Here is a 25,084-nt window from a genome sequence, read left to right on the forward strand (position 1 = left end):
TAAATAACTGGTTGGCTACAGTTTCGAGGTTTCCTGTTGTGTTGATGTTTCTACCACCTGAACTGTAATCCCTGGGCTCCAACACCGTCAGTTGCTGCTCAGAAGTGCCGTCTGCATGTGTCAACACAAGACCCAATGTTATTGGGTTTCAGTAACGTCAGCTGATCCCCAGCTGTGTATCCAGCAATGTGTCCTGCTTCCCCCACGCTGACACTACAACAAAAATTTAAGGGAACCTGTCCCCCCCAGGTGTTTGTTACTGAAAGAGTCACCTTGTGCAGCAGTAATGCTGAACAAGGAAAAGGTGGCTCTTTTAGTTATGTTCCTTGCACACGCTGAACTTAACACTTATAAAATGTGTCTCCTCATACAGTGAAACCATCTCGGAGGTGGGACTTTCCTTCGTAATGAGACGCAACACAGCCATCATTCCTACCCCCTTGGCGCCGAGCGCCGCCTCCTCAGTAATGTTTGAATATGTCCCAGAGCCTGCCCTTTATGTTAAACCTTGAGCATGCGCAGATAGTGCTGCCCATCTTCTGACATCATTTAGTGTCAGGATGACTGTGCCTGTGCGGCCGCGCTGCCCGAGATCCCGCCTCGCAGTGTCTTCTGATTTATTCACACTGCGGGGCTGGGATTCATGGGCATGCGCAGTGCATATCTTCACCTCAGGCTCTCACTCATCTCCCTCCGCCTTTTTCAGACTGTGCGCCGTCAGCTGATTCCTAATCGCATGCCACGGCCGTGACGCTGCAAAGTCTGAAGAAGCCGGAAGGAGATGACTGAGAGGCGAAGATATGCACTGCACTGACCTTTATCAAGGTCTGTTGACCGAAACATCTCTACAGGAGGCAGAAAAATGTAAGCTTTTATTTTTTCACCATCCATTGTGGCGCTGTCTTTTTGTCCTTTGTGGTCTTGGTACGTTGTCCGGGATGGGCTCCCTGGTTTTGGACGTGCGCCCCTGTGTCCGCTGAGACCTTCAATCTATAAAGAAAAGGGTGTGGTTTTGACTTTTTTCTGTCTTGACTCTGATGTCATGGTTGGCACGTCTGCTAAAAACCACTCTCTGCTGAGGACATTTCTCAGTGTGAGTCCCTTATAATACTTTATGTCCAGCAGAGTGTATTCAGTACCGAATGGGAATGCTTATACCACAAACAGAAGATCCCTCTGAAAAGCCCCATTGCCCATTTGAATCCACTAATGGACAGCTTTGGTTTGCTGAGAGTCGGTGGTTGATTAAATCAAGCCAAGCTAGAGTTTTCAGAGCAACATCCTTGCATCTTTCCCAGTAGACATCACATCACCGATCTACTGATTCAGCACTTTCATGAAAAAAGCAAACACCAAGGCAGGCAGATCACAGAGGGCAAGTTACGGTCTGCAGGACTTTGGATCATAGGCATGAAGTGACGTGTAGCGGGATCAATACATCGCTGTGTGCAATGTCGCAAAACTTCAGGAAAACAGATGGATAAACAAATGGCCGACCTACCCTTCGACAGACCTACCCAAATACGTTGGCCTAGATGTCTTTGGGCCATAGATGGTGTCTGCGTGCAGAACTCGAGGAGGTCATGCCAACAGCAAATGTTGGGCCGTACTATTCACTTGCATGAGTGTCCGTGCCGTTCACGTAGAAGTGATAGAATCTATGGACACATCCAGCCTGATTAACACTCTTCGGCGGTTTCTAGCGATCAGAGGACCAGCGAAACAATTAAGGTCCGACCGCAGAAGCAACTTCATCGGTGCATGTCGAGAGCTGGATATTGACATCAAGCCAATTCAGGATCAACTGGCAGAGAGAGGTTGCACCTGGATCTTCAATCCTCTGCATAGTTCTCACATGGGAGGTTCCTGTGAAAGGATGATCGGGATATCGCGCAACATCTTGAACTCTATGCTTCTGGACATGAACTCTTCAAGACTTACGCATGAGATGAAATGCCAACTATTCTTACACCGGCTACTCTTCTTACCCAAAAGATTGGGAACCCGCTAACAGTCAGTGGAGAGTTTACTCACGCAAACTCCTACCAGAAGCAGTGGAAACGCGTATAGTACCTCGCCAATTACTTCTGGAACCGGTGGAGAAAGGAGTATCTTGTGGTTCTGCAAGGAAGAAGAAAATGGCGACATGTAAACTGAACTTGAAAGAAGGAGACATTGTGTTAATGAAGGAATAACAAGCTCAAAGGATCGACTGGCCTATGGGAATCGTTACAAAGACTTTCCCTAGTGAAGATGGTAAGGTCCGTAAGGTGAAGCTGAAAGTCCTTAGGAAAGGTGAACCTAAGATATTTCAGAGGCCAATCCACGAGCTCGTATTGGTACCACCGATCGAGGACATTCCGGTAGGATAAACTATGAATAGAATTCTGCTATAATACTTGCCCATTGGATTACAGTTGGGTCAGAGATAGTTTGGCCTAGTGCGGCTTTTCTGATCTGAAGATGGGTTTTCCTTTGGATTATCTCAGGAACTGACTTAATGTCTTATCTTGTTTAAAGTTGTTATTATTGCATTACATGCATGTTTGGTTTAATTTTCTAGGTTGTTGGACTTTATTTCAAGAGATATTTATTTTGAGAGCTGCCAACCTACCCTCCAGCTGCTGGATGTACCGCAAGGATTGCTGTTTGTCCGCCATTTACTAGCCAGACCCTGGCGCTAGTATTATGTTAGGGTTGGCGGAACGCACTGAGTATATATATATATAGATATATATATCTATATATATATATAAAATGAAAAAAGGAACAGCATCAAAATACTACCTTGAAATGACGTGCAAAGCTTTCCAAACCACTATTGCAGGTGGTTCAAATATAAAAAGAAAAAAGGAAAACAGCACAACAAAAAATAAAAAAAGTGGACTTTAATGCCTGAACGGCGTGGCAACGTTTCGGATATATTATCGTTTCTCAGACCCTGGCGCTAGTATTATGTTAGGGTTGGTGGAACGCACTGAGTATATATATATATATATATATATATATATATACAGTATATAAATAGGTGTGTTCGCAACCCAGGGGGTCCACCGTCGCTAGCATTATGTTAGGGTTGGTGGAACGCACTGAGTATATATATATATATATATATATATATATATATAAATAGGTGTGTTCGCAACCCAGGGGGTCCACCGTGCAGGAGAGGAACCTGCTGCTGGCAAATGGTGGCGCTATATGGCGGTATAAGCAAACTCTGTTAACTCCACAGAGTCGCTAGAAATAAGATGCTGTGCCCTGTTAGTGTCACATGGGAACACAGCTAACTGCTGAGCTGATGGCAGTCAGTGGTCACGCACCCAGAAAAGCACACAAACACTCCTCACCGGAGGTGCCGGTATTCTAGGGGCTTATTTCAGCCGGGTCCCTGAATGCATACATGAAAACTCCTCACCGGAGGTGCCGGTTTTCTAGGGGCTTATTTCAGCCGGGTCCCTGAGTACACACATACAGGCGCGACCACAAATAACAAGCTCATGACATGAGGTGATACTAGTGCATGGCCGTGTGGCCATGCAAACCTTTTATAGCTGCAGCAGCTTCATGACCTTCCTATGGAACCACTGGAAGTTGCTACAGTACCTGAGCAACTTCAGGACCTTCCTAGAGGACCAATGATAGCTGCTGCAGTACCTGAGCATGTGACCCCTGACCTCCAATGAGAGGTCTTACCTTGGGCATGCTCAGTGTGTGCAAAGCAGCACTTAGTCCCAGAAAAGCCTGCTCGCCGCTGACCAGTACAGGCTACAACAGCAGAGCCTGGAAAGGCCGTAGTAAGCCTTTGCACAGTATCAGACTGAGTGAGACGCTGGGACCGACTCCGCTGAGCAGGCTCCACTGCGGCTGATGTAGAATTGGAGACCACAGCAGACATGGCTCGAGATTCCCCCTGTGCAGCGGTGGGAACTCAACTCCTAACATTGCCCCCCCTCCACGGGTCTCGCTACGCTCAAAGGCTGCAATGAGCAGCGAAACCCGAATGTGCTCCACAGGTTCCCAGGTTCTATCCTCTGGGCCGTGATCCTTCCAGTCCACCAGATAATTTTTTTTGCCACGTACCACCTTGCACCCCACAATAGCATTCACCTCAAACTCATCCGTGGATGAACCCGATGTCCCAGGACAAATAGACGGGCTTTAAGAGAGAAACGTGAAAGGTGTCGGTGATACCAAGGCACGGAGGAATAGCCAAACGGTAGACCACAGGATTGACCTGTTCCAGAACCTTGAAAGGGCCTATGTAGCGAGGCACAAACTTAGTGGACTCAACTCGCAGCCTGATGTTACGGGTGGAGAGCCACACTAAGTTGCCAGGAGCAAAGGTCGGAGCAGGGCACCAGTGTGCATCAGCAGAAACCCCCATTCTCTCCTTGGAGGCCCAGATGGCATCCTGTGTGTGGTTCCAAATGTCACGTGCCTCCACTGCCCAGTCTGCCACCCTAGAATCGGTGGATGACACGGGCATGGGCACATGAACATGCAGATGCTGGCTGTAATTAAGGAGAAAAGGAGTCTGCCCGGTAGAGTCGGCTACAGTGTTGTTCAAAGCAAATTCCGCCCAAGGTAGCAAAGATGCCCAGTCATCCTGCCTGGTGGAGACAAAATGTCGCAAGTATATGACCAGACTCTGGTTGGCCCTGTCTACCAACCCATTCGTCTCAAGATGGTATGCAGAAGAGAGATTCAAATCAATGCTGAGTAAACAAAAGCGTTCTCTCCAGAACCGAGACGCAAACTGAGGACCACAGTCACTGAAAATTTTGTCAGGCATGCCATGTAGAAGGAAAACATGTTTGACAAACAACGCCGCTAAAGCCCGTAAAGAAGGTAACCGTGGAAGCGGAACCAAGTGCACATCTTAGAAAAATTTTCGGTGACTACCCAGATAATTGTACAGCTACGAGACTTGGGTAAGCCTACCACAAAGTCCATCCCAACCATCTTTCAGGGCCTGTCTGCCACTGGTGGGGGGTAGAGTTGCCCAGCAGGCCATTGCCGAGGAGACCGATTCTTGGCGCAGGAGACACACGCCCGAATATAGTCCCCGACGTCACGGGCCATATGCGGCCACCAGTACATCCTCGCCAAGAGCTCAGATGTCCTCTTGGTCCCAAAATGTCCACCCAGCCAAAGAGAGAATCTCGGGTCGCAAATTAGATGGAATGAAAATCTTGCCTGGGGGCGCAGACTCTAGCAAAACCGGAGCCACAGTTCTCAGGCTCTCTGAAGTAACAATAAGCCAAGGCTCCTCCTCCTCCTCCTCGGATGTCACTACAGAGCGAGAGAGAGCGTCCACACAAAAGTTCTTCTCCCCAGAAAGAAAATGGAGGGTGAAATGGAACCGGGAGAAGAACAGGGATCATCTAGCCTGATGAGAAATTAGCCGCTGGGCTGCCTGTAAATACACCAAGTTCTTGTGGTCTGTGAACACCTGGAAGGGAAAGCGAGCTCCCTCCAGAAGATGTCTCCACTCCACTTCTGAAAGCCAACTTCATAGCTAGCAACTCCCTGTCCCCAATGTAATAATTCCTCTCCGCTCGTGAAAAGGTCTTAGAGAAGAAGCAAGGATGCTTCCGACCTTGAGCATCCTTTTGGAAGAGGACTGCTCCAGCACCAATGGATGAGGCATCCACCTCCATAATAAATGGCTTATCTACATCGAGGCGATGTAGGATTGGAGCGCTAGCGAAGTGTGACTTAATCGAGAGAAATGCCTTGGAGACCTCCTCCGACCACAACTTGGGATTTGCCCCTTCTTGGTGAGGGCAACCAAGGGAGCTACCAAAGCTGAAAAGTGGGGAATGAACTGGCAATAGTAATTAATGAACCGCATAAAGCATTTCACCACTTTGAGAGAATGGTATTCCTGCCAGTCCATCACAGCCTATAGCTTGGCAGGATCCAAGCCGTCTTCCATTCTTCCCCCTCACGGATGCGAATCAGGTTGTAAGCACCCCGCAGATTTAATTTAGTAAATACCCTTGCTCCCCGTAGCCTATCAAAAAGCTCAGATATCAGGGGTAGTGGGTACTTATTCTTAACGGTGATGGCGTTAAAACCCCTGTAGTCTATGCATGGACGCAGTTCTCCACTCTTCTTCTGTACGAAGAAGAACCCAGCCCCTGCAGGAGACACTGACTTCCTAATGAATCCTCTTGCCAGATTCTCTCGGATATACTGTGACAGTGCCTCTCTCTCCGGGAGAGACAATGGATAGACTCGACTCCGGGGAGGCTCAGCACCAGGCAAGAGGTCAATAGGACAGTCATAGGGGCGGTAAGGCGGAAGGGTCTCCGCAGCCCTTTGGGAGAACACGTCTGCATAGGGCCAATATTGCTTGGGAAGAAAGGTTAAATCTGCGGGTACCTCAGTTGTAACAACCTGAACGCTTTCCCTTGGACATCTACCCACACAAGATTCACTCCATCCTAAAATTCTGCCTGTGGACCACTCGATATGAGGAGAGTGATACCATAGCCAAGGCATCCTCAACAGGATCTCATCAATTCCCTCAGGAATGACGAGCAGATATATAATCTCCTGATGAGATGGCGACAAGGACAGAGTGAAAGGGATGGTCTGGTGTGTTGTCTGTGAGGGCAGTGTCGACCCATTCACCACTCGTACAGTTACTGGTTGAGCTAGCATTACCAGGGGAATTGCATGACGTTGGGCGAAGGCAGAAGACATAAAATTGCCTCCTCTCCAGAATCCACGCAGAGTTTTACCGAGTGAGTGATTGAGCCTATTGTAATTGTCCCCTTAAAGGACAATTTGGAGGCAAACTTCGCCATGTATAGTGTACCTCCACCTACTACCACTAGACGCTGACGTTTCCTTGACCGCTGTGAACATCTGGTGGCAAGATGTCCTGACTGAGAGAAAACATGGCAGACCTTGAGTGCAGGAGCGGTCCAGGACTTAGATACCGCTCGTGACACTTCCATGGCCTCATGTGACTCAGGGACCAGGACCGGAGATTCCAAAGGTTTGGCGAAGCTAGGAGCCAGCCGAAACCTCTGCCTACACTGGGCCTGCTCTAACCTCCGCTCATGAAAACGGAGGTCAATACGGGTAGACACAGCTACTAACTCCTCCATTATGGCAGGAATCTCCCTTGAGGCCAGAGCATCCTTCACGCTGTCAGTCAGCCCCCTCCAAAATATAGGGATAAGGGCTTTATCCAACCATTCCAGCTCAGATGCTAGGGTGCGGAAGTGGACGGCAAAATGGCTGACCCAGGACGAGCCCTGAATCAATGCCAACAGTTGGAGCGCTGTATCATGGGTGACTCAAGGCCCTAAAAAGACCTGTTTCAGAGTGCTCAGGAACAGCGGAGCACTCTGCACCACATGATCGCCACGGTCACACAGAGGCGTAGCCCACTCCAACGCCCTGTCCGACAGGAGAGACACAATAATTCCCACCTTTGCCCGCTCTGTGGTGAATCGTGCGGCCAGGAGATCGAGATGTATAGAGCACTGGCTCTCGAAATCCCTACAAGATTTACTATCACCAGAAAAATTTTCTGGCAGCGGGAGGCGAGAGAGAGTCGGAACAGGGGTGGCCGTGGACAAGGTTGCTGCAGCCACATTAGCAGCCTGAACAGCAACTGCGGTAACATCCACAGCTGAGGTTGTGCGCTCGAGAGACGCCAACCTACCCTCCAGCTGCTGGATGCACCACAATCATTGCTGTTTACTAGCCAGACCCTGGCGCTAGTATTATGTTAGGGTTGGTGGAACGCACTGAGTATATATATATATATATATATATATATATATAAATATATATATATATATATATGTATCAATAGGTGCGTTCGCAAACGCGGGGGGGTCCACCATGCAGGACAGGAACCTGCTGCTGGCAAATGGCGGCAGTATAAGTGAACTCTGTTAACTCCACAGAGTCACTAGAAATAAGATGCTGTGCCCTGTTAGCATCACAGGTGAACACAGCTAACTGCTGAGCTGATGGCAGTCAGTGGTCACGCACCCAGAAAAGCACACAAACACTCCTCACCGGAGGTGCTGGTATCCTAGGGGCTTATTTCAGCCGGGTCCCTGAATACATACATACAAACTCCTCACCGGAGGTGCCGGTATTCTAGGGGCTTATCTCAGCCGGGTCCCTGAAAACACACATACAGGCGCGACCACAAATAACAAGCTCATGACATGAGGTGATACTAGCGCATCACCGCTGACCAGTGCAGGCTACAACAGCAGAGCCTGGAAAGGCAGTAGTAACCCTTTGCACAGTATCAGACTGAGTGAGACGCTGGGACCGACGTCTCCGCTGAGCAGGCTCCACTGCGGCTGATGTAGAATGGGAGACCGCAGCAGATATGGCTCAAGATTCCCCCTGTGCAGTGGCAGGAACTCGACTCCTAACATTCACCTACACGGATCCATGAGGGACCAGCCATTTAGAATGCAATGTAGGAGAAAATCTGAATCATGTAGTCCAAAGCTAATATTAAAAGTGGGCTTTATTCAACGCGTTTCTTCATCAGGAAATACCACATAAGAATTTTTATGTTTGTATCCCTGATGAAGGAGTTCTTTGAAACTCAGAAAAGCGTTGAATAAAGACTACTTTTAATAATACGTTTGGACTACATGATTCGACAGCGCAGAATTTGACCACGTTCTCCTACATTGTATTCTCATGGAGGCTATTGAAGCATGGTAAAAGTAAAAAAAAAGTTTTTAAGAACATGAAAAAAATATATATAAAAGTTCATATCACCCCCCTTTCTCTCCATTCAAAATAATATAAAAAAAATCAAACCTACACATATTTGGTATCGCCGCATTCAGAATCGCCCAATCTATCAAAAAGAAATAATTAACCTGATAGCTAAATGGCGTTGCAAGAAAAAAAATAAAAACGCCAGAATTACGGTTTTTTTTTGGTTGCCACAACACTGCATTAAAATGCAATAACGGGCGATCAAAAGAACGTATCTGCACCAAAATGGTATCATTAAAAATGTCAGCTCGGCATGCAAAAAATAAACCCTCACCCAACCCAAGATCACAAAAAATAAAGACGCTAGGGGTCTCGGAAAATTGAGCAAATTTTTTATTTATATTTTTTTTTATTTAGCAAAGTTTGTATTTTTTTTTTACCACTGAGATAAAAAATAATCTAGACATGTTTAGTGTCTATGAACTCAAAATGACCTGGATAATCGTAATGGTAGGTTAGCTTTAGCATTTGGTGAACCTAGCAAAAAAGACAAAAAAACAAGTGTGGGGATTGCACTTTTTTGCAATTTCACCGCACTTGGAATTTTTTTCCCATTTTTTAGTACACGACATGGTAAAACCAATGGTATTGATCAAAAGTACAACTCATCCCACAAAAAATAATCTCTCAGATGGCCATATTTACGGAAAAATAAAAAAGTTATGGCTCTGGGAAGGAGGAGAGCAAAAAACAAAAACGCAAAACCAAAAAAAGCTTTGGTTATTAAGGGGTTAAAATATTGAATATTAAAAACACTTTATATGCTGCTGTCATCTGGTGGTGTGGAAAATATGGGCTAATCAAGGAACAACATCTCCAAGGCATAAAGGGACAGCTCATGCCAGGTGTCCAACTTTGAGACCAAATAGTTAAAAGTCACAAAATAATTAGGGAGCACGCTGGTTTGGTCAGCTACGTATTGCTTTAGCATCTTTAAAAAAAATTCCCTCTTTATCAAAAATACCTGGTCATAAGGCCCTGGGTGCTGGGCTGTTGTCATGAAATTGTGCCACGCCTTACACATTGTACTTCTGCCTCTAATGTGTGTCTCCCTGGTCTCTCCTACTTGGTTGCCCCTTGCCACTAACATTTTCTGAGCAATCAGTACTCTTTTTTTGCCAAGATGAATGTAAAGTAGGGGTGATGGGAAAGGCAGCGGCACATAAATTCGGCCATATATGCCAAGCTCCATACAGCCAACACTTCCCTGTCTCCACCATGATGACAATTCTCCATCTCTTCCTTTGCATTCCTCTTCATCCTCAGCCCATCCATGTAGGAGCAGCAGGATGAAAATTGTGTGGCTACTAGTCTCTACTTTGTTAGCCACCAACCTCTGTTCCTCCTTTTCCTCTTCCTCCTCAGTGTCCAACTCCTCATTGTTTACCGATCCACACTGAGCAGATGAGATGAGGCTGGGCTAGCCATAATCTCTCTGTGTTATGTCTTTCACCATCCACACCTGGTCCTCATGCAAAGCTTCATGTTTAATTGTAAGCAGCGACAGTTTAAGTAGAAACAGAAGCGGGACAGTTGCTCATCACCGCTTACCACCTTTGTGTAGTCCTCAAATTTTGCAGATCCACACAAATGTCAGACATCCATACCCAATCTTCAGTTGTGATGTGCGGAGGCTGACTAGAATACCGACAGGTGTGTTGGAGCTGGTAATCAACCACTGGCCTCTTCTGCTCATAAAGCTTTGCTGCCAGCATGTGCAGTGTTCCAGTGCGTGGGGACGTCACACATCAGTCGGTGAGCTGGCACCTGCATGCACTTCTGTAGCACTGCCAGAGTGGTGGCAGCTGTAGCTGACTTGTGGAAATGGGCGCTGACATGATATACCTTGACCAGAAACACTAGAAAATCTGGGTATGTTTTAAAAAACTGTTTAACTACCAAGTTGAGCGCATGTGCCAAGCTTCAAAGCTGCCACTAGGTTACATCAAATATCACACACTACCATGCCTGGTTGAAGGTTCAGCGGCATAAACCACATAACTGTCTGGTCTGTTATGCCTTTATGTAACTCTGCCACTGTCTGCGGTTTGTCTCCTAGACAAATTGGCTTCAGCAGAGCCTGTTTCCGCTTCGCTGAGGCAGTGCTGCAGAGCTACCAGCTTCCGGCTGATGTGGACAAGGTGCTCTGGGATACTACATCGGAGATGGAGGATAAGCAGGAGCAGATGGGTGTGCAGGAACTTCTGTAGGAGGTGGAGGAGACCCTGATAGAAGTAGGACCAGCAATCCTAAGCGTTGTGAGAACATGCACCGTGCCAGGGTGTAATTCAGCCCCAGCCACCACAATGTTCACCCAGTGTGCTGTCAGGGAAATGTAGCAAAAATGAAGAGTTTATCCGGCTTCCTAGATGTTTTGCAAAAATTTAATAAAGTGCAAAAAATATATACAAAAGCTATTTAAAGGACAGCTGTTGTGAATTCTGCTCTTGGGCTCCCTCCAGTGGTTATGAGTGGTAGTGCTGCGGTAGTTGGATCGCAGCATTTATCAGGTGTATCCATTTTTTACAATCTGGGCTGGGCTATTTAAGTCCTGCTTTATCCTTTAGTCAGTGCCAGTTGTCCATTGTTTTTGGAGGATTCACATCCATACCTGGTCTCTCCTGGTCTGCTGTTCATTTCTTCAAAGATAAGTTCTGGCCTTGTTTTTGCTGTCCACCTTCTGTGGACCATATAGTTCTGTGCTTTTTCATGTTTTGTTTTGTCCAGCTTTGTCTGTGAAGGATTTTTTGCAGCCAAGCTGTGTCTCTGGAGATGCAGATATACCCTCCATGTCTTTAGTCAGATGTGGTGATTTGTATTTTCTGTGCTGGATATTTTCTAGCGTTTTTATACTGACCGCATAGTACTCTGTTCTATTCTTTCTTTTTAGCTAGTATGGCCTCCTATGCTAAATTCTGATTTCATGTCTGCGTATGTTATTTCCCTCTCCTCTCACAGTCAATATTTGTGGGGGGCTATCTATCCTTTGGGGATTTTCTGTGAGGCAAGATAGGTTTCCTGTTTCTGTCTTTAGGGGAAGTTAGTTCTTAGGCTGTGTTGAGGGGTCTAGGGAGTGTTAGGTACCCCCACAGCTACTTCTAGTTGCGCTGCTAGGTTCAGGGTTTGCGGTCAGTACAGGAACCACCCTCTCCAGAGTCCGTCTCATGCTGCTCCTAGGCCACCAGATCATAGCAGACAGCATAGCAGCAACGCGTTTCAAATGCACATGGCATTCTTTGTCAGAGCTGCAATATAACTGACCATGATGACATTTAACTAGTCATCTACCAATAGACACATATACAGAAAATCACATGATTGACTAAAAACAACATAACCATCAGGTGTGGATAAAATGCAGAAAGAACAATTCATTGAGTAAAACCACAGTTACAACTATATGACACCATTATGACAAAAGAATTTGAAGAAAACACAACACAAAGAAAATTGTCTTTTCAATAATCAAACATGCATTCTTTGCGAGTGTTCAAACCCTCAGGGCTGCAGTTTTCTAAATGGTACATCCAGTATGCCTCGCGGTAACGGAGCTGCCTTCTAGTATCCCCTCTTTTCAATGTGGAGAAAATCTTTTCCATCCCATAAACATGCAACATAGATGTGTCAAGATGATGGATTTGGACAAAATGTCTAGAAGCATGAGACATGGAATGATTAGTCTAATCTCCAAATGGCTGTCATATACCGACCACCGGGCTCAACCACTGCCTTCATCGACCAATTCTCCACCTGGCTCCTTCACTTTCTCTCTGCTGACATCCCCACCATCATCATGGGTGACTTTAATATCCCTACTGACACCAGCCAGCCAGCAGCCTCCAAGCTCCTGGCCCTTACTTCATCCTTTGGACTCACTCAGTGGTCCTCCACAGCCACTCACACAGACCCTACACTAGACCTCATCTTCACCCGCCTCTGCTCCTTATCTAATCTCACGACCTCTCCCTTTTCCCTATCTGACCACCATCTACTCACCTTCTCATCCTTGTCCTCCTCACCTGCCCCCCATTTCCAGCCATTACCACATCCTCGCAGAAACCTCGCACACCTAGACATTCACAGACTCTCAGACTCTCTCCTACCCCTTTCCTCTATATCTTCACTCCATGACACGGACAGTGCCACCGCTTTCTATAACTCCACCCTCACATCAGCCATAGACTCAGTCGCCCCTCTCATGCATGGCTCAGTGCGACGAACCAATAGGCAACCTTGGCATAACAATCTCACAAAAAAACTTCGACAAGCATCCAGGGTGGCGGAGCGGCGTTGGAAGAAAACACGCCTGCCAGACGACTTCACTGCTTTCAAACAAGCTACATTTGACTTCAAGTCTGCCCTCACCTCTGCTAAACAGACCTATTTCACTAACCTTGTATCTTCCCTATCCTACAACCCAAAACAACTATTCAGCACATTTACCTACCTCCTCCGCCCACCACTGCCACCTCCAACTCCCCTCATCTCCTCCGAGGACTTTGCCACCTACTTCAAAAACAAGATCGACCAAACAAGACTAACCTTTACAGCTCCATCACCCCAACCACTTCATATACCAGACCTCTGCCCTTCCCTAATAACCTCCCTCTCCAACATCACTGAAGGAGAGCTTACTCGCCTCTTCTCCAAATCGCACCTCACCACCTGTGCACTTGACCCCATCCCCTCCCACCTGCTCCCCAACATCACTAACATGCTCTTTCCAGCCCTAACCCATCTCTTCAATCTATCACTCTCTTCTGGTACCTTCCCCTCGGCCTTCAAACATGCCACCATCACACCCATCCTTAAAAAAACTAACCTTGACCCAACTGCTATGCCCAGCTACCGCCCCATATCACTGCTCCCATTTGCTTCAAAACTCCTTGAGCAGCATGTCCATGCTCAAATTTCCTCCCACCTCTCATCGAACTCTCTCCTTGACAACCTCCAATCTGGCTTCCGCCCCCACTACTCCACCGAAACTGCCCTGACAAAAATTACTAATGACTTACTCACAGCCAAAGCTAACAGACAGTTCTTCATCCTCCTCCTTCTTGACCTGTCCTCTGCTTTCGACACAGTCGATCACTGCCTACTGCTACAGATTCTTTCTTCCCTTGGCATCAAAGACCTTGCCCTGTCCTGGATTGCTTCATACCTTTCCGACCGTACATTTAGCATTTCCCACTCCCACACCACCTCCTCATCCCACCCTCTCTCTGTTGGAGTCCCTCAAGGCTCTGTCCTAGGGCCCCTACTTTTTTCCATCTATACTCTTGGCCTAGGACAACTCATAAAGTCCCATGGTTTCCAGTACCACCTGTATGCAGACGACACTCAGATCTACCTCTCTGGCCCAGATGTCACCTCTCTGCTGTCCAGAATCCCGAAGTGTCTGTCAGCCATATCCTCCTTCTTCACCTCTCGCTTCCTAAAACTCAATGTAGACAAAACCGAACTCATCATCTTTCCCCCATCTCACGTATCCCCCCTACCTGACCTATCTATTATGGTAAATGGCATCACGCTCTCTCCCGCACCTGAAATCCGCTGCCTCGGGGTAACTCTCGACTCTGCCCTGTCCTTCAAACCGCACGTACAAACTCTTGCCACCTCCTGTCGCCTCCAACTCAAAAATATTGCCAGAAAGTAAAGGAACTGGATGCACAGGTAGTTTTTTCTTCTATCCTTCCAGTAGATGGGCATGGCACCAGGAGATGCAACAGGATCCTTGATGCAAACAACTTTCTAAGACGATGGTGCAGACAACAAGGATTCGGATTCCTGGACCACGGTGTGAATTACTTGTATGATGGACTCCTCGCCAGAGACGGACTACACCTCAACAAACCTGGGAAACACACATTCGCCAGAAGACTCGCTACACTCATCAGGAGGGCGTTAAACTATAAGAAGAGGGGACGGGAAGAAAAACATTAGACTCGAACAAAGAAGACCCAGGAAAACATACTCAGAAGGGAGGTAAGAACATTTCTAAAACAATCCACAGCGAGGAGATTGGAACAAAACAAAATCCTCTAAACTGCATGCTCGCAAACGCCAGAAGCCTGACAAACAAGATGGAAGAACTAGAAGCAGAAATATCTACAGGTAACTTTGACATAGTGGGAATAACCGAGACATGGTTAGATGAAAGCTATGACTGGGCAGTTAACTTACAGGGTTACAGTCTGTTTAGAAAGGATCGTAAAAATCGGAGAGGAGGAGGGGTTTGTCTCTATGTAAAGTCTTGTCTAAAGTCCACTTTAAGGGAGGATATTAGCGAAGGAAATGAGGATGTCGAGTCCATATGGGTCGAAATTCATGGAGGGAAAAATGGTAACAAAATTCTCATTGGGGTCTGTTACAAACCCCCAAATATAACAGAAACCATGGAAAGTCTACTTCTAAAGCAGATAGATGAAGCTGCAACCCATAATGAGGTCCTGGTTATGGGGGACTTTAACTACCCGGATATTAACTGGGAAACAGAAACCTGTGAATCCCATAAAGACAACAGGTTTCTGCTAATAACCAAGAAAAATTATCTTTCACAATTGGTGCAGAATCCAACCAGAGGAGCAGCACTTTTAGACCTAATACTATCTAATAGACCTGACAGAATAACAAATCTGCAGGTGGTCGGGCATCTAGGAAATAGCGACCACAATATTGTGCAGTTTCACCTGTCTTTCACCAGGGGGACTTGTCAGGGAGTCACAAAAACACTGAACTTTAGGAAGGCAAAGTTTGACCAGCTTAAAGATGCCCTTAATCTGGTAGACTGGGACAATATCCTCAGAAATAAGAATACAGATAATAAATGGGAAATGTTTAAGAACATCCTAAATAGGCACTGTAAGCGGTTTATACCTTGTGGGAATAAAAGGACTAGAAATAGGAAAAACCCAATGTGGCTAAACAAAGAAGTAAGACAGGCAATTAACAGTAAAAAGAAAGCATTTGCACTACTAAAGCAGGATGGCACCATTGAAGCTCTAAAAAACTATAGGGAGAAAAATACTTTATCTAAAAAACTAATTAAAGCTGCCAAAAAGGAAACAGAGAAGCACATTGCTAAGGAGAGTAAAACTAATCCCAAACTGTTCTTCAACTATATCAATAGTAAAAGAATAAAAACTGAAAATGTAGGCCCCTTAAAAAATAGTGAGGAAAGAATGGTTGTAGATGACGAGGAAAAAGCTAACATACTAAACACCTTCTTCTCCACGGTATTCACGGTGGAAAATGAAATGCTAGGTGAAATCCCAAGAAACAATGAAAACCCTATATTAAGGGTCACCAATCTAACCCAAGAAGAGGTGCGAAACCGGCTAAATAAGATTAAAATAGATAAATCTCCGGGTCCGGATGGCATAAACCCACGAGTACTAAGAGAACTAAGTAATGTAATAGATAAACCATTATTTCTTATTTTTAGGGACTCTATAGCGACAGGGTCTGTTCCGCAGGACTGGCGCATAGCAAATGTGGTGCCAATATTCAAAAAGGGCTCTAAAAGTGAACCTGGAAATTATAGGCCAGTCTAACCTCTATTGTTGGTAAAATATTTGAAGGGTTTCTGAGGGATGTTATTCTGGATTATCTCAATGAGAATAACTGTTTAACTCCATATCAGCATGGGTTTATGAGAAATCGCTCCTGTCAAACCAATCTAATCAGTTTTTATGAAGAGGTAAGCTATAGGCTGGACCACGGTGAGTCATTGGATGTGGTATATCTCGATTTTTCCAAAGCATTTGATACCGTGCCGCACAAGAGGTTGGTACACAAAATGAGAATGCTTGGTCTGGGGGAAAATGTGTGTAAATGGGTTAGTAACTGGCTTAGTGATAGAAAGCAGAGGGTGGTTATAAATGGTATAGTCTCTAACTGGGTCGCTGTGACCAGTGGGGTACCGCAGGGGTCAGTATTGGGACCTGTTCTCTTCAACATATTCATTAATGATCTGGTAGAAGGTTTACACAGTAAAATATCGATATTTGCAGATGATACAAAACTATGTAAAGCAGTTAATACAAGAGAAGATAGTATTCTGCTACAGATGGATCTGGAGAAGTTGGAAACTTGGGCTGAAAGGTGGCAGATGAGGTTTAACAATGATAAATGTAAGGTTATACACATGGGAAGAAGGAATCAATATCACCATTACACACTGAATGGGAAACCACTGGGTAAATCTGACAGGGAGAAGGACTTGGGGATCCTAGTTAATGATAAACTTACCTGGAGCAGCCAGTGCCAGGCAGCAGCTGCCAAGGCAAACAGGATCATGGGGTGCATTAAAAGAGGTCTGGATACACATGATGAGAGCATTATACTGCCTCTGTACAAATCCCTAGTTAGACCGCACATGGAGTACTGTGTCCAGTTTTGGGCACCGGTGCTCAGGAAGGATATAATGGAACTAGAGAGAGTACAAAGGAGGGCAACAAAATTAATAAAGGGGATGGGAGAACTACAATACCCAGATAGATTAGCGAAATTAGGATTATTTAGTCTAGAAAAAAGACGACTGAGGGGCGATCTAATAACCATGTATAAGTATATAAGGGGACAATACAAATATCTCGCTGAGGATCTGTTTATACCAAGGAAGGTGACGGGCACAAGGGGGCATTCTTTGCGTCTGGAGGAGAGAAGGTTTTTCCACCAACATAGAAGAGGATTCTTTACTGTTAGGGCAGTGAGAATCTGGAATTGCTTGCCTGAGGAGGTGGTGATGGCGAACTCAGTCGAGGGGTTCAAGAGAGGCCTGGATGTCTTCCTGGAGCAGAACAATATTGTATCATACAACTATTAGGTTCTGTAGAAGGACGTAGATTTGGGGATTTATTATGATGGAATATAGGCTGAACTGGATGGACAAATGTCTTTTTTCGGCCTTACTAACTATGTTACTATGTTACTATGTTACTAATCCGTTCCTTCCTCAGCCCACAATCTACCAAAACTCTTGGGCATGCCCTCATCATCTCCCGCCTCGACTACTGCAACACCCTCCTCTGTGGCCTCCCCGCTAACTCTCTTGCACCACTCCAGTCTGTCCTCAACTCTGCTGCCTGGCTAATCCACCTCTCTCCTCGCTACTCCCCTGCTTCTCCCCTCTGCAAATCCCTCCACTGGCTCCCCATTCCCCACCGAATCCAGTTCAAACTATTAACACTGATCTACAAAGCCATCCACAACCAGTCCCCTCCCTATATCTCTGAACTAATCTCCCAATATCTTCGATCCTCCCAAGACCTCCTACTCTCCTCCACACTTATTCGTTCCTCACACAACCGCCTCCAAGATTTCTCCCGAATATCCCCCATCCTTTGGAATTCCATGCCTCAACACGTCCGACTATCCACCACCCTCAGCTCCTTCAGACGGAACCTGAAAACCCATCTCTTCAAGAAAGCCTCCAGCCTACAATAACCATTCTGCCGCCTCACCATCGCCAGAGCCACCGCCTCGCCCCTACCTTCTGTCTCTTCCCCACTATCCCATAAAATGTAAGTCCGCAAGGACAGGGTCCTCTCCCCTCTGTACCAGTCTGTCAATGTAAACCTGCTTACTGTAATCGATATCTATAACCCTGTACGTAACTCCTTTCTCATGTACAGCACCATGAAATTAATGGTGCTATATAAATAAATAATAATAATTAGTATCAAAGAACTGAAAATATATGTGAGATGTTCAGAAATGCGCTATTTGAGACTCTTGGAGGTACAACCTACATACATTTTATTGCATGCTGTGCAGTTAATAATATATACAACATTGTCACTACTGCAGTTGACATAATGTTTGATTGTATGCCTCTTTGTTTTATCACTATTATATTGCTTTTATGACTATGGCTTAACTGCACATTCTGCATCAATTCAATCCACATCTATAAAAAACCTCTGCAATTTAGCCAAGTTTGCCGAGAGTTGACATATTTGTGGAGAGGATGTTCCCAATATTTTAGATCTCTTACAAACTACTGCACAACCAGGTGCTAAAAGTTTGGATAAAATAACATCCTCTTTAAGTAACGGAAGATATTTAACACAATGTTCTTAATTTTGTTAAATTGTAAACTGTAGAAAATGGATAAAACTGGCCTGGAATTGACTTGCATCTGATTATCATTTTTGAAAGCGCCAGAGATGAGATCTGAGCGCTGTTTAGTCTGAACAATGCTTTTAGCTCTGTCAAAACGAGTACAGCCAGGATATCCTCTTTTTTTAATTTCAGGTTGAAGATTGGCTAAAATCAATTCCCAAATGTGTTGCCAGATTTTAGGAGACACTTTCTTCAAGCAATGCTACAGGAAAAAGTCTGCATCTTTCCCAGAAAAAACATGATTTTTATAAAGGACAATGATGCATTATATTCATAGACGACTCCACTGCTTGGATAGCCTGTAAGGCTTTAGGGTACCGTCACACTAAGCGACGCTGCAGCAATACCGACAACGATGTCGATCGCTGCAGCGTCGCTGTTTGGTCGCTGGAGAGCTGTCACACAGACAGCTCTCCAGCGACCAACGATCCCGAGGTCCCCGGTAACCAGGGTAAACATCGGGTTACTAAGCGCAGGGCTGCGCTTAGTAACCCGATGTTTACCATGGTTACCAGCGTAAACGTTAAAAAAACAAACACTACATACTTACCTTCAGCTGTCTGTCCTCCGGCACTCTGCTTTCCTCTGCACTGTCAGCGCCGGTCAGCCGGAAAGCAGAGCGGTAACGTCACCGCTCTGCTTTCCGACTGGCCGGCGCTGACACAGGATGCAGGAGGAGTGCAGAGAAGCAGAGCGCCGGGGACAGACAGCTGTAGGTAAGTATGTAGTGTTTGTTTTTTTAACGTTTACGCTGGTAAGCAGGGTAAACATCAGGTTACTAAGCGCGGCCCTGCGCTTAGTAACCCGATGTTTACCCTGGTTACCAGTGAAGACATCGCTGGATCAGCGTCACACACGCCGATCCAGCGATGTGAGCGGGAGATCCAGTGACGAAATAAAGTTCTGGACTTTCCTCAGCGACCATCGATCTCCCAGCAGGGGCCTGATCGTTGGTCGCTGTCACACATAACGATTTCCTTAACGATATCGTTGCTACATCACAAAAAGCAACGATATCGTTAACTATATCGTTATGTGTGACGGTACCTTTATAGATGAGAGAATAAGGATGTGTTACCTTCCTCAACTGACCTACACCCTATTGAGAACTTGTGGACCCTTCTTAAATGGAAGACTTATGGGGTAGAACAACAATACACCCCTCTGAACAGTGTCTGGGAAGCTGTAGTTAGTGCTGCCCAAAAAGTTCACAGTCAACAGATTAAGAAACTGATAGACTCCCTCTTTTGGAGCTTATGAAAAGAAGGGTGGATATATTGGTCACTTATATTTTTTTCAATGTCAGAAATTTTGAGTTGTTTGATTATTCTCACTTTAAAAAAAAAATTGAGATTGAAATTTACATTTTTAATTTAGTCGTATAATGATTCTGCACACTAAATATTTGCTCAATAATTCTGCTCACTTAAAGTAGTGAGAAAGACAAAACTTCACCTTAATTTCTTAAATATTGAGGATTATGAACCTTTTGGATTGACTGACAGCACTGTAGATTTTCAATCATAAAATGAATCATCAAAAATAAAAGTTGCCTAATAAATGTGCACCCAGTGTACAATTTACAACCCCTTCTTTATTGCAAAAATGGCAGCAAGAGCCAGGGCCGGCCCGAACGTATAGGCGAACAAGGCGGCCGCCTAGGGCGCCAACCCAAAGGGGGCACCAGAGAAAAAATAGAAAAAATTATAAAAAATCTTTTCAAAAGGCAAAAAGTTTTAGGGATGGAAAGAAAAGTGTACGCTAAATGTTGTTTTGGAGCGACAACTTTTTTCCTGTTAGTTCAAAATCTCTACATATTTTTCTCTTCGTCAACTCAGCGTTGGGAAGTACTCGTGCATCATTTGCCATCTCTGACTCTAAAACCTCTAAGCGAAACAAGGTGGGAAAGTAGAATTGATGCTCTGGTTCCCCCCCCCCCTCGTTACCAATTGAGCGAAGTCCATGATGCCCTAATGGACATAGCAGAAAATATTAGTCTCACAGGAAGCTCTGTAAATGTCTCCCGGCTAGAAGCTCAAGGTCTTGCTAAACAAGTTGGAACCTTTTCTTTTGTTACATCTGTTCTAGTATGGTTCAACATTTTGTACGAAATCAATTTGACAAGTAAGTTACTTCAGTCACAAGAATTCGATTTAGCTGCTGCTTCTCAACACCTTGACAAAAAAAAGAAATATCTGCAATCATTAAGAAGCGATGAAGAGTTAGAGAAGCTGTTAGTTGATGCGAGGGAAATCGCAGAAGAGCTTGGCATACCAGCTAATTTTGAGTCAAGTTCTGCGCCAAAACGTTTAAAGAAAAAAACCAGACAGTTCTCTTGTGAAAGGAAAGATGAGCCCATAAGAGATGAGAAACAGAGTTTCAAAATTAACTTTTACGTTGCGATCTTAGATACTGCTATAAATTCAGTTGATGAGCGGTTCACTCAGCTGAAAGAAATGGAAATGAAATTTGGATTTTTGTACCACATCCGTTCACTTGAGGGAAAACCAAGCAAATTTGTTCTGGATAAGTGTAAACCTCTGGAAAAGTCTCTTACACACAACGAAGTAAAAGACATCGATGCCATAGAGCTATGTGGTGAACTGCAGGCAATGTCAAGACGTGTTCAAGAAGATTCATCACCAAAATACGTTCTTGAACTTTTGCTTAAATCTGACTTGAAAGAAAGTGTTCTCAACCTGGTGGTGGCTCTAAGAATTCTTTTGACTCTGCCTGTGTCCGTGGCCTCAGGAGAGAAGCTTCTCAAAACTAAAGCTAATTAAAACATATTTAAGGGCAAATATGACGCAAGAGAGGTTGATTGTGTTGGCAACAATTTCAATAGAATCTGAAGTTGCTAAACAAATTAATCTCGGTGACTTAGTGTCATCCTTTTAAAAAAAAAAGCAAGGAAACAAAAATTTTAAATACCTATGGTCGTTTTTGTTTTGTGTTATTGATTACTGTGTATATATTTGTCCTATACAACTTCCCAGAAGATTAAAGAGTTAGGAGAGAGGTAATTAATCATTGTTGTTGTGGTTTATTTTGCTCCTAAATTTATATCCCAAGTTTTTATCTACTGCCAAGAATAGTAGGGGCGCAACAAAATAGCTTATACTTATACAGTCATTCCACTAATTCCATATGTAAAAATGTGCTGACAAGCCCCTTCAAATTATTATTGTCTTAAAATACTAATACTAAAGCCAGTTTAAAATGCTAGTATCATCTATTCCTATGATATACTGTGTATCTAGAATAATGCATGAGATCGCTTTCTTGTCATTCTTTTCCTTATTTGTTGATTGGCACAATATAAATCATTGTCAGTGTGCCATTACTTAATTTTAAAAGGATGTACATACTGTCAATATTTATCAGAATAATATAATTGTATTTAATTAATATTTGCTTTTCTTTCCATTGTACTTTCTGTAATAATGTGTAAATAGTTTCTAAACTGAATAATAGAATTATTAATAATAATTAGGTGCAGTAATAATAATTTTGTCCCCAATGCAGTACCTGTAACAGTATCCCTAACTACCATGTATCTTTTACATCTTTGCAAGGGCAAAATGACTAATTGTAGGTACACAGTACTATATAATGTGATGATTGCTATAAATTAAGAGGAAGCAAACTTTGATGGAAGTGCTTCTTTAAGATCTCAAAACCAGAATTAATTGGTCTTAATACAGTGGCTTGCAACCTGGAAATGCAGTTTTTTTTTTTAAAGTTTGCATCACTTCATGAAAATAGCATGCCTACAACTGTGAATATTTGGTTTTCGTTTTATTGTGAAGCAAACAGCAAAATAACTGAAAACTTCTGTGTGTATATCTATTCTGCCCCTTTCATTCAGTACTTTGTAGTGCCTACTTTTGTGGCAATTACAGCAGCAAGTCGCTTTAGATAAGTTCCTATGAGCTTTCCACATCTTGCCACTGGGATTTGTCCCCATTCCTCAAGGCAAAACTGCTCCAGCTTCTTCTAGTTAGATGGTTTCCTCTGGCAAACAGCAATCTTCAAGTTTGACCACAGATTTTCAATTGTATTATATATGGACTTTGACTAGGCGACTCCAAAGCATTTCTATATTTCCCCTTAAACCACTTGAGTGTTGCTGTAGCAGAATGAGATGTTCAGGCTTGAGAGCCAATTATGTAAATCAGGTGATGTGCATCTCTGTAATGAGGAGGGGTGTTGTCTAATGACATCAGAACCCTATATAAGGTGTGCTTAATTATTAGGCAACTTCCTTTCCTTTGGCAAAATGGGTCAGAAGAGAGATTTGAAGGGCTCTAAAAAGTCCAAAATTATGACTTGTCTTGCAGGGGGATGCAGCAGTCTTGAAATTGCCAAACTTTTGAAGCGTGATCACCGAACACTCAAGCTTTTAATGGCTAATAGCCAGCGGGGCCACAAGAAGGCAAAAAAGGTGCGAAATAATTGCCCATGAATTGAGGAACATCAAGGGTACTTGTATGGGCTGGTATCATCAAATATGAACTTTTGGGACCTTTTCGGGTTGAGGATGGAGTAAAGCTCAATTCCCAGACCTACTGTCCATTTCTGGAAGACAACTTCTTCAAGCAGTGGTACAGGAATAAGTCGGTATCGTTCAAGAAAAACATGATTTTCATGCAGGACAATGCTCCATCACATGCCTCCAACTACTCCACAGTGTTGCTGGCCAGTAAAGGTCTCAAAGAAGAAAAAATAATAACATGGCCCCCTTGTTCACCTGATCTGAACCCCATAGAGAACCTGTGGTCCCTCATAAAATGTGAGATCTACAGACAGGGAAAACAGTACACCTCTCAGAACAGTGTCTGGGAGGCTGTGGTGGCTGCTGCACTCAATGTTGTTCGTAAACAGATCAAGCAACTGACAGAATCTATGAATGGAAGGCTGTTGAGTGTCATCATAAAGAAAGGTGGCTATATTAATCACAATTTTTTTGGGGGGGTTGTTTTTACATGTCAGAAATGTTTATTTCTAAATTTTGTGCAGTTATATTGGTTTACCTAGTGGCAATAAACAAGTGAGATGGGAATATATTTGGTTTTTATTAAGTTGCCTAATAATTCTGCACAGTAATAGTTACATGCACAAACAGATATCCTCCTAAGATAGCCAAATCTAAAAAAAAACATCCCAACTTCAAAAAATATTAAAGGGACACTGTCACCTGAATTTGGAGAGAACAATCTTCAGCCATGGAGGCGGGGTTTTGGGGTTTTTGATTCACCCTTTCCTTACCCGCTGGCTGCATGCTGGCTGCAATATTGGATTGAAGTTCATTCTCTGTCCTCCATAGGACATGCCTGTGCAAGGCAATCTTGCCTTCCACAGGTGTGTACTATGGAGGACAGAGAATGAACTTCAATCCAATATTGCAGCCAGCATGTTGCCAGTGGGTAAGGAAAGGGTGAATCAAAAACCCCAAAACCCCGCCTCCATGGCTGAAGATTGTTCCCTCCAAATTCAGGTGACAGTGTCCCTTTAAGCTTTGATATTTATGAGTCTTTTGGGTTGATTGAGAACATAGTTGTTGATCAATAATAAAAATAATCCTCTAAAATACAACTTGCCAAATAATTCTGCACACAGTGTAGAACGAAGCTAACAAACAGCAATTACAGTTGAATGGAGGCCTGATATGCCCACATTTATAGTCCACAGATAGATCTGGCATCTGACAGAGAAACCACTATGTTCAATATGTGGCCTGTTTGTTTGTTTTTTACCCCAAAATACTGCTTAGACTAGGGTAACAGACAGCAAATACAGTAGAATGGAGGTCTGAAATGCCCAAATTTGTAGCCCACGGATAGATCAGGGATCTGACAGAGAAACCACAATGTTCAATATGTGGCCTATATATTTTTTACCCCAAAATACAGAATAGAATGTTAGGAGTCAAGTTTCCTCTGCTGCACAGGGGGAATCTCGATCCGTGTCTGCTGCGGTCTCCCATTCTGCATCGGCCGCAGTGGGGTCTGCTCAGCGGTGACTTCGCTCCCAGCGTCTCGCTGAGGCTGATTCTGTGCATAGGGTTACTACTGCCTTTTCTGGCTCTCCTATTGTACCCTGCACTGATCTGCGGCGAGCAGGTTTCTCTGGGACTAAGTCCTTATTTACACACACTGAGCATGCCCAGGGCAAGATC

At 44.4% G+C, this 25,084-nt stretch overlaps 1 protein-coding gene across 1 annotated transcript; it reads left to right on the forward strand.

The window, feature by feature from the left end:
• The first annotated feature begins 2,219 nt into the window (after positions 1 to 2,219).
• LOC138674464 (uncharacterized) lies at positions 2,220 to 21,689 on the forward strand. Its single transcript, XM_069762306.1, has 2 exons — positions 2,220 to 2,363; positions 20,745 to 21,689. Exons 1-2 carry the CDS (start codon positions 2,220 to 2,222, stop codon positions 21,687 to 21,689), a joined length of 1,089 nt encoding a protein of 362 aa, XP_069618407.1.
• The last annotated feature ends 3,395 nt before the right edge of the window (positions 21,690 to 25,084 follow it).

This window comes from Ranitomeya imitator, chromosome 4, assembly GCF_032444005.1.
Source record: "Ranitomeya imitator isolate aRanImi1 chromosome 4, aRanImi1.pri, whole genome shotgun sequence".
In the NCBI taxonomy this organism is placed as follows: Eukaryota; Metazoa; Chordata; class Amphibia; order Anura; family Dendrobatidae; genus Ranitomeya; species Ranitomeya imitator.

Excerpts from the sequence above, each read along its gene's own strand:
- LOC138674464 (XM_069762306.1), top strand. The coding sequence starts at position 2,220 with ATGGGAATCGTTACAAAGACTTTCCCTAGTGAAGATGGTAAGGTCCGT. Across the intron at positions 2,364-20,744 it reads CACCGATCGAGGACATTCCG|CGTTGGGAAGTACTCGTGCA; the intron begins GTAGGATAAACT and ends TCGTCAACTCAG.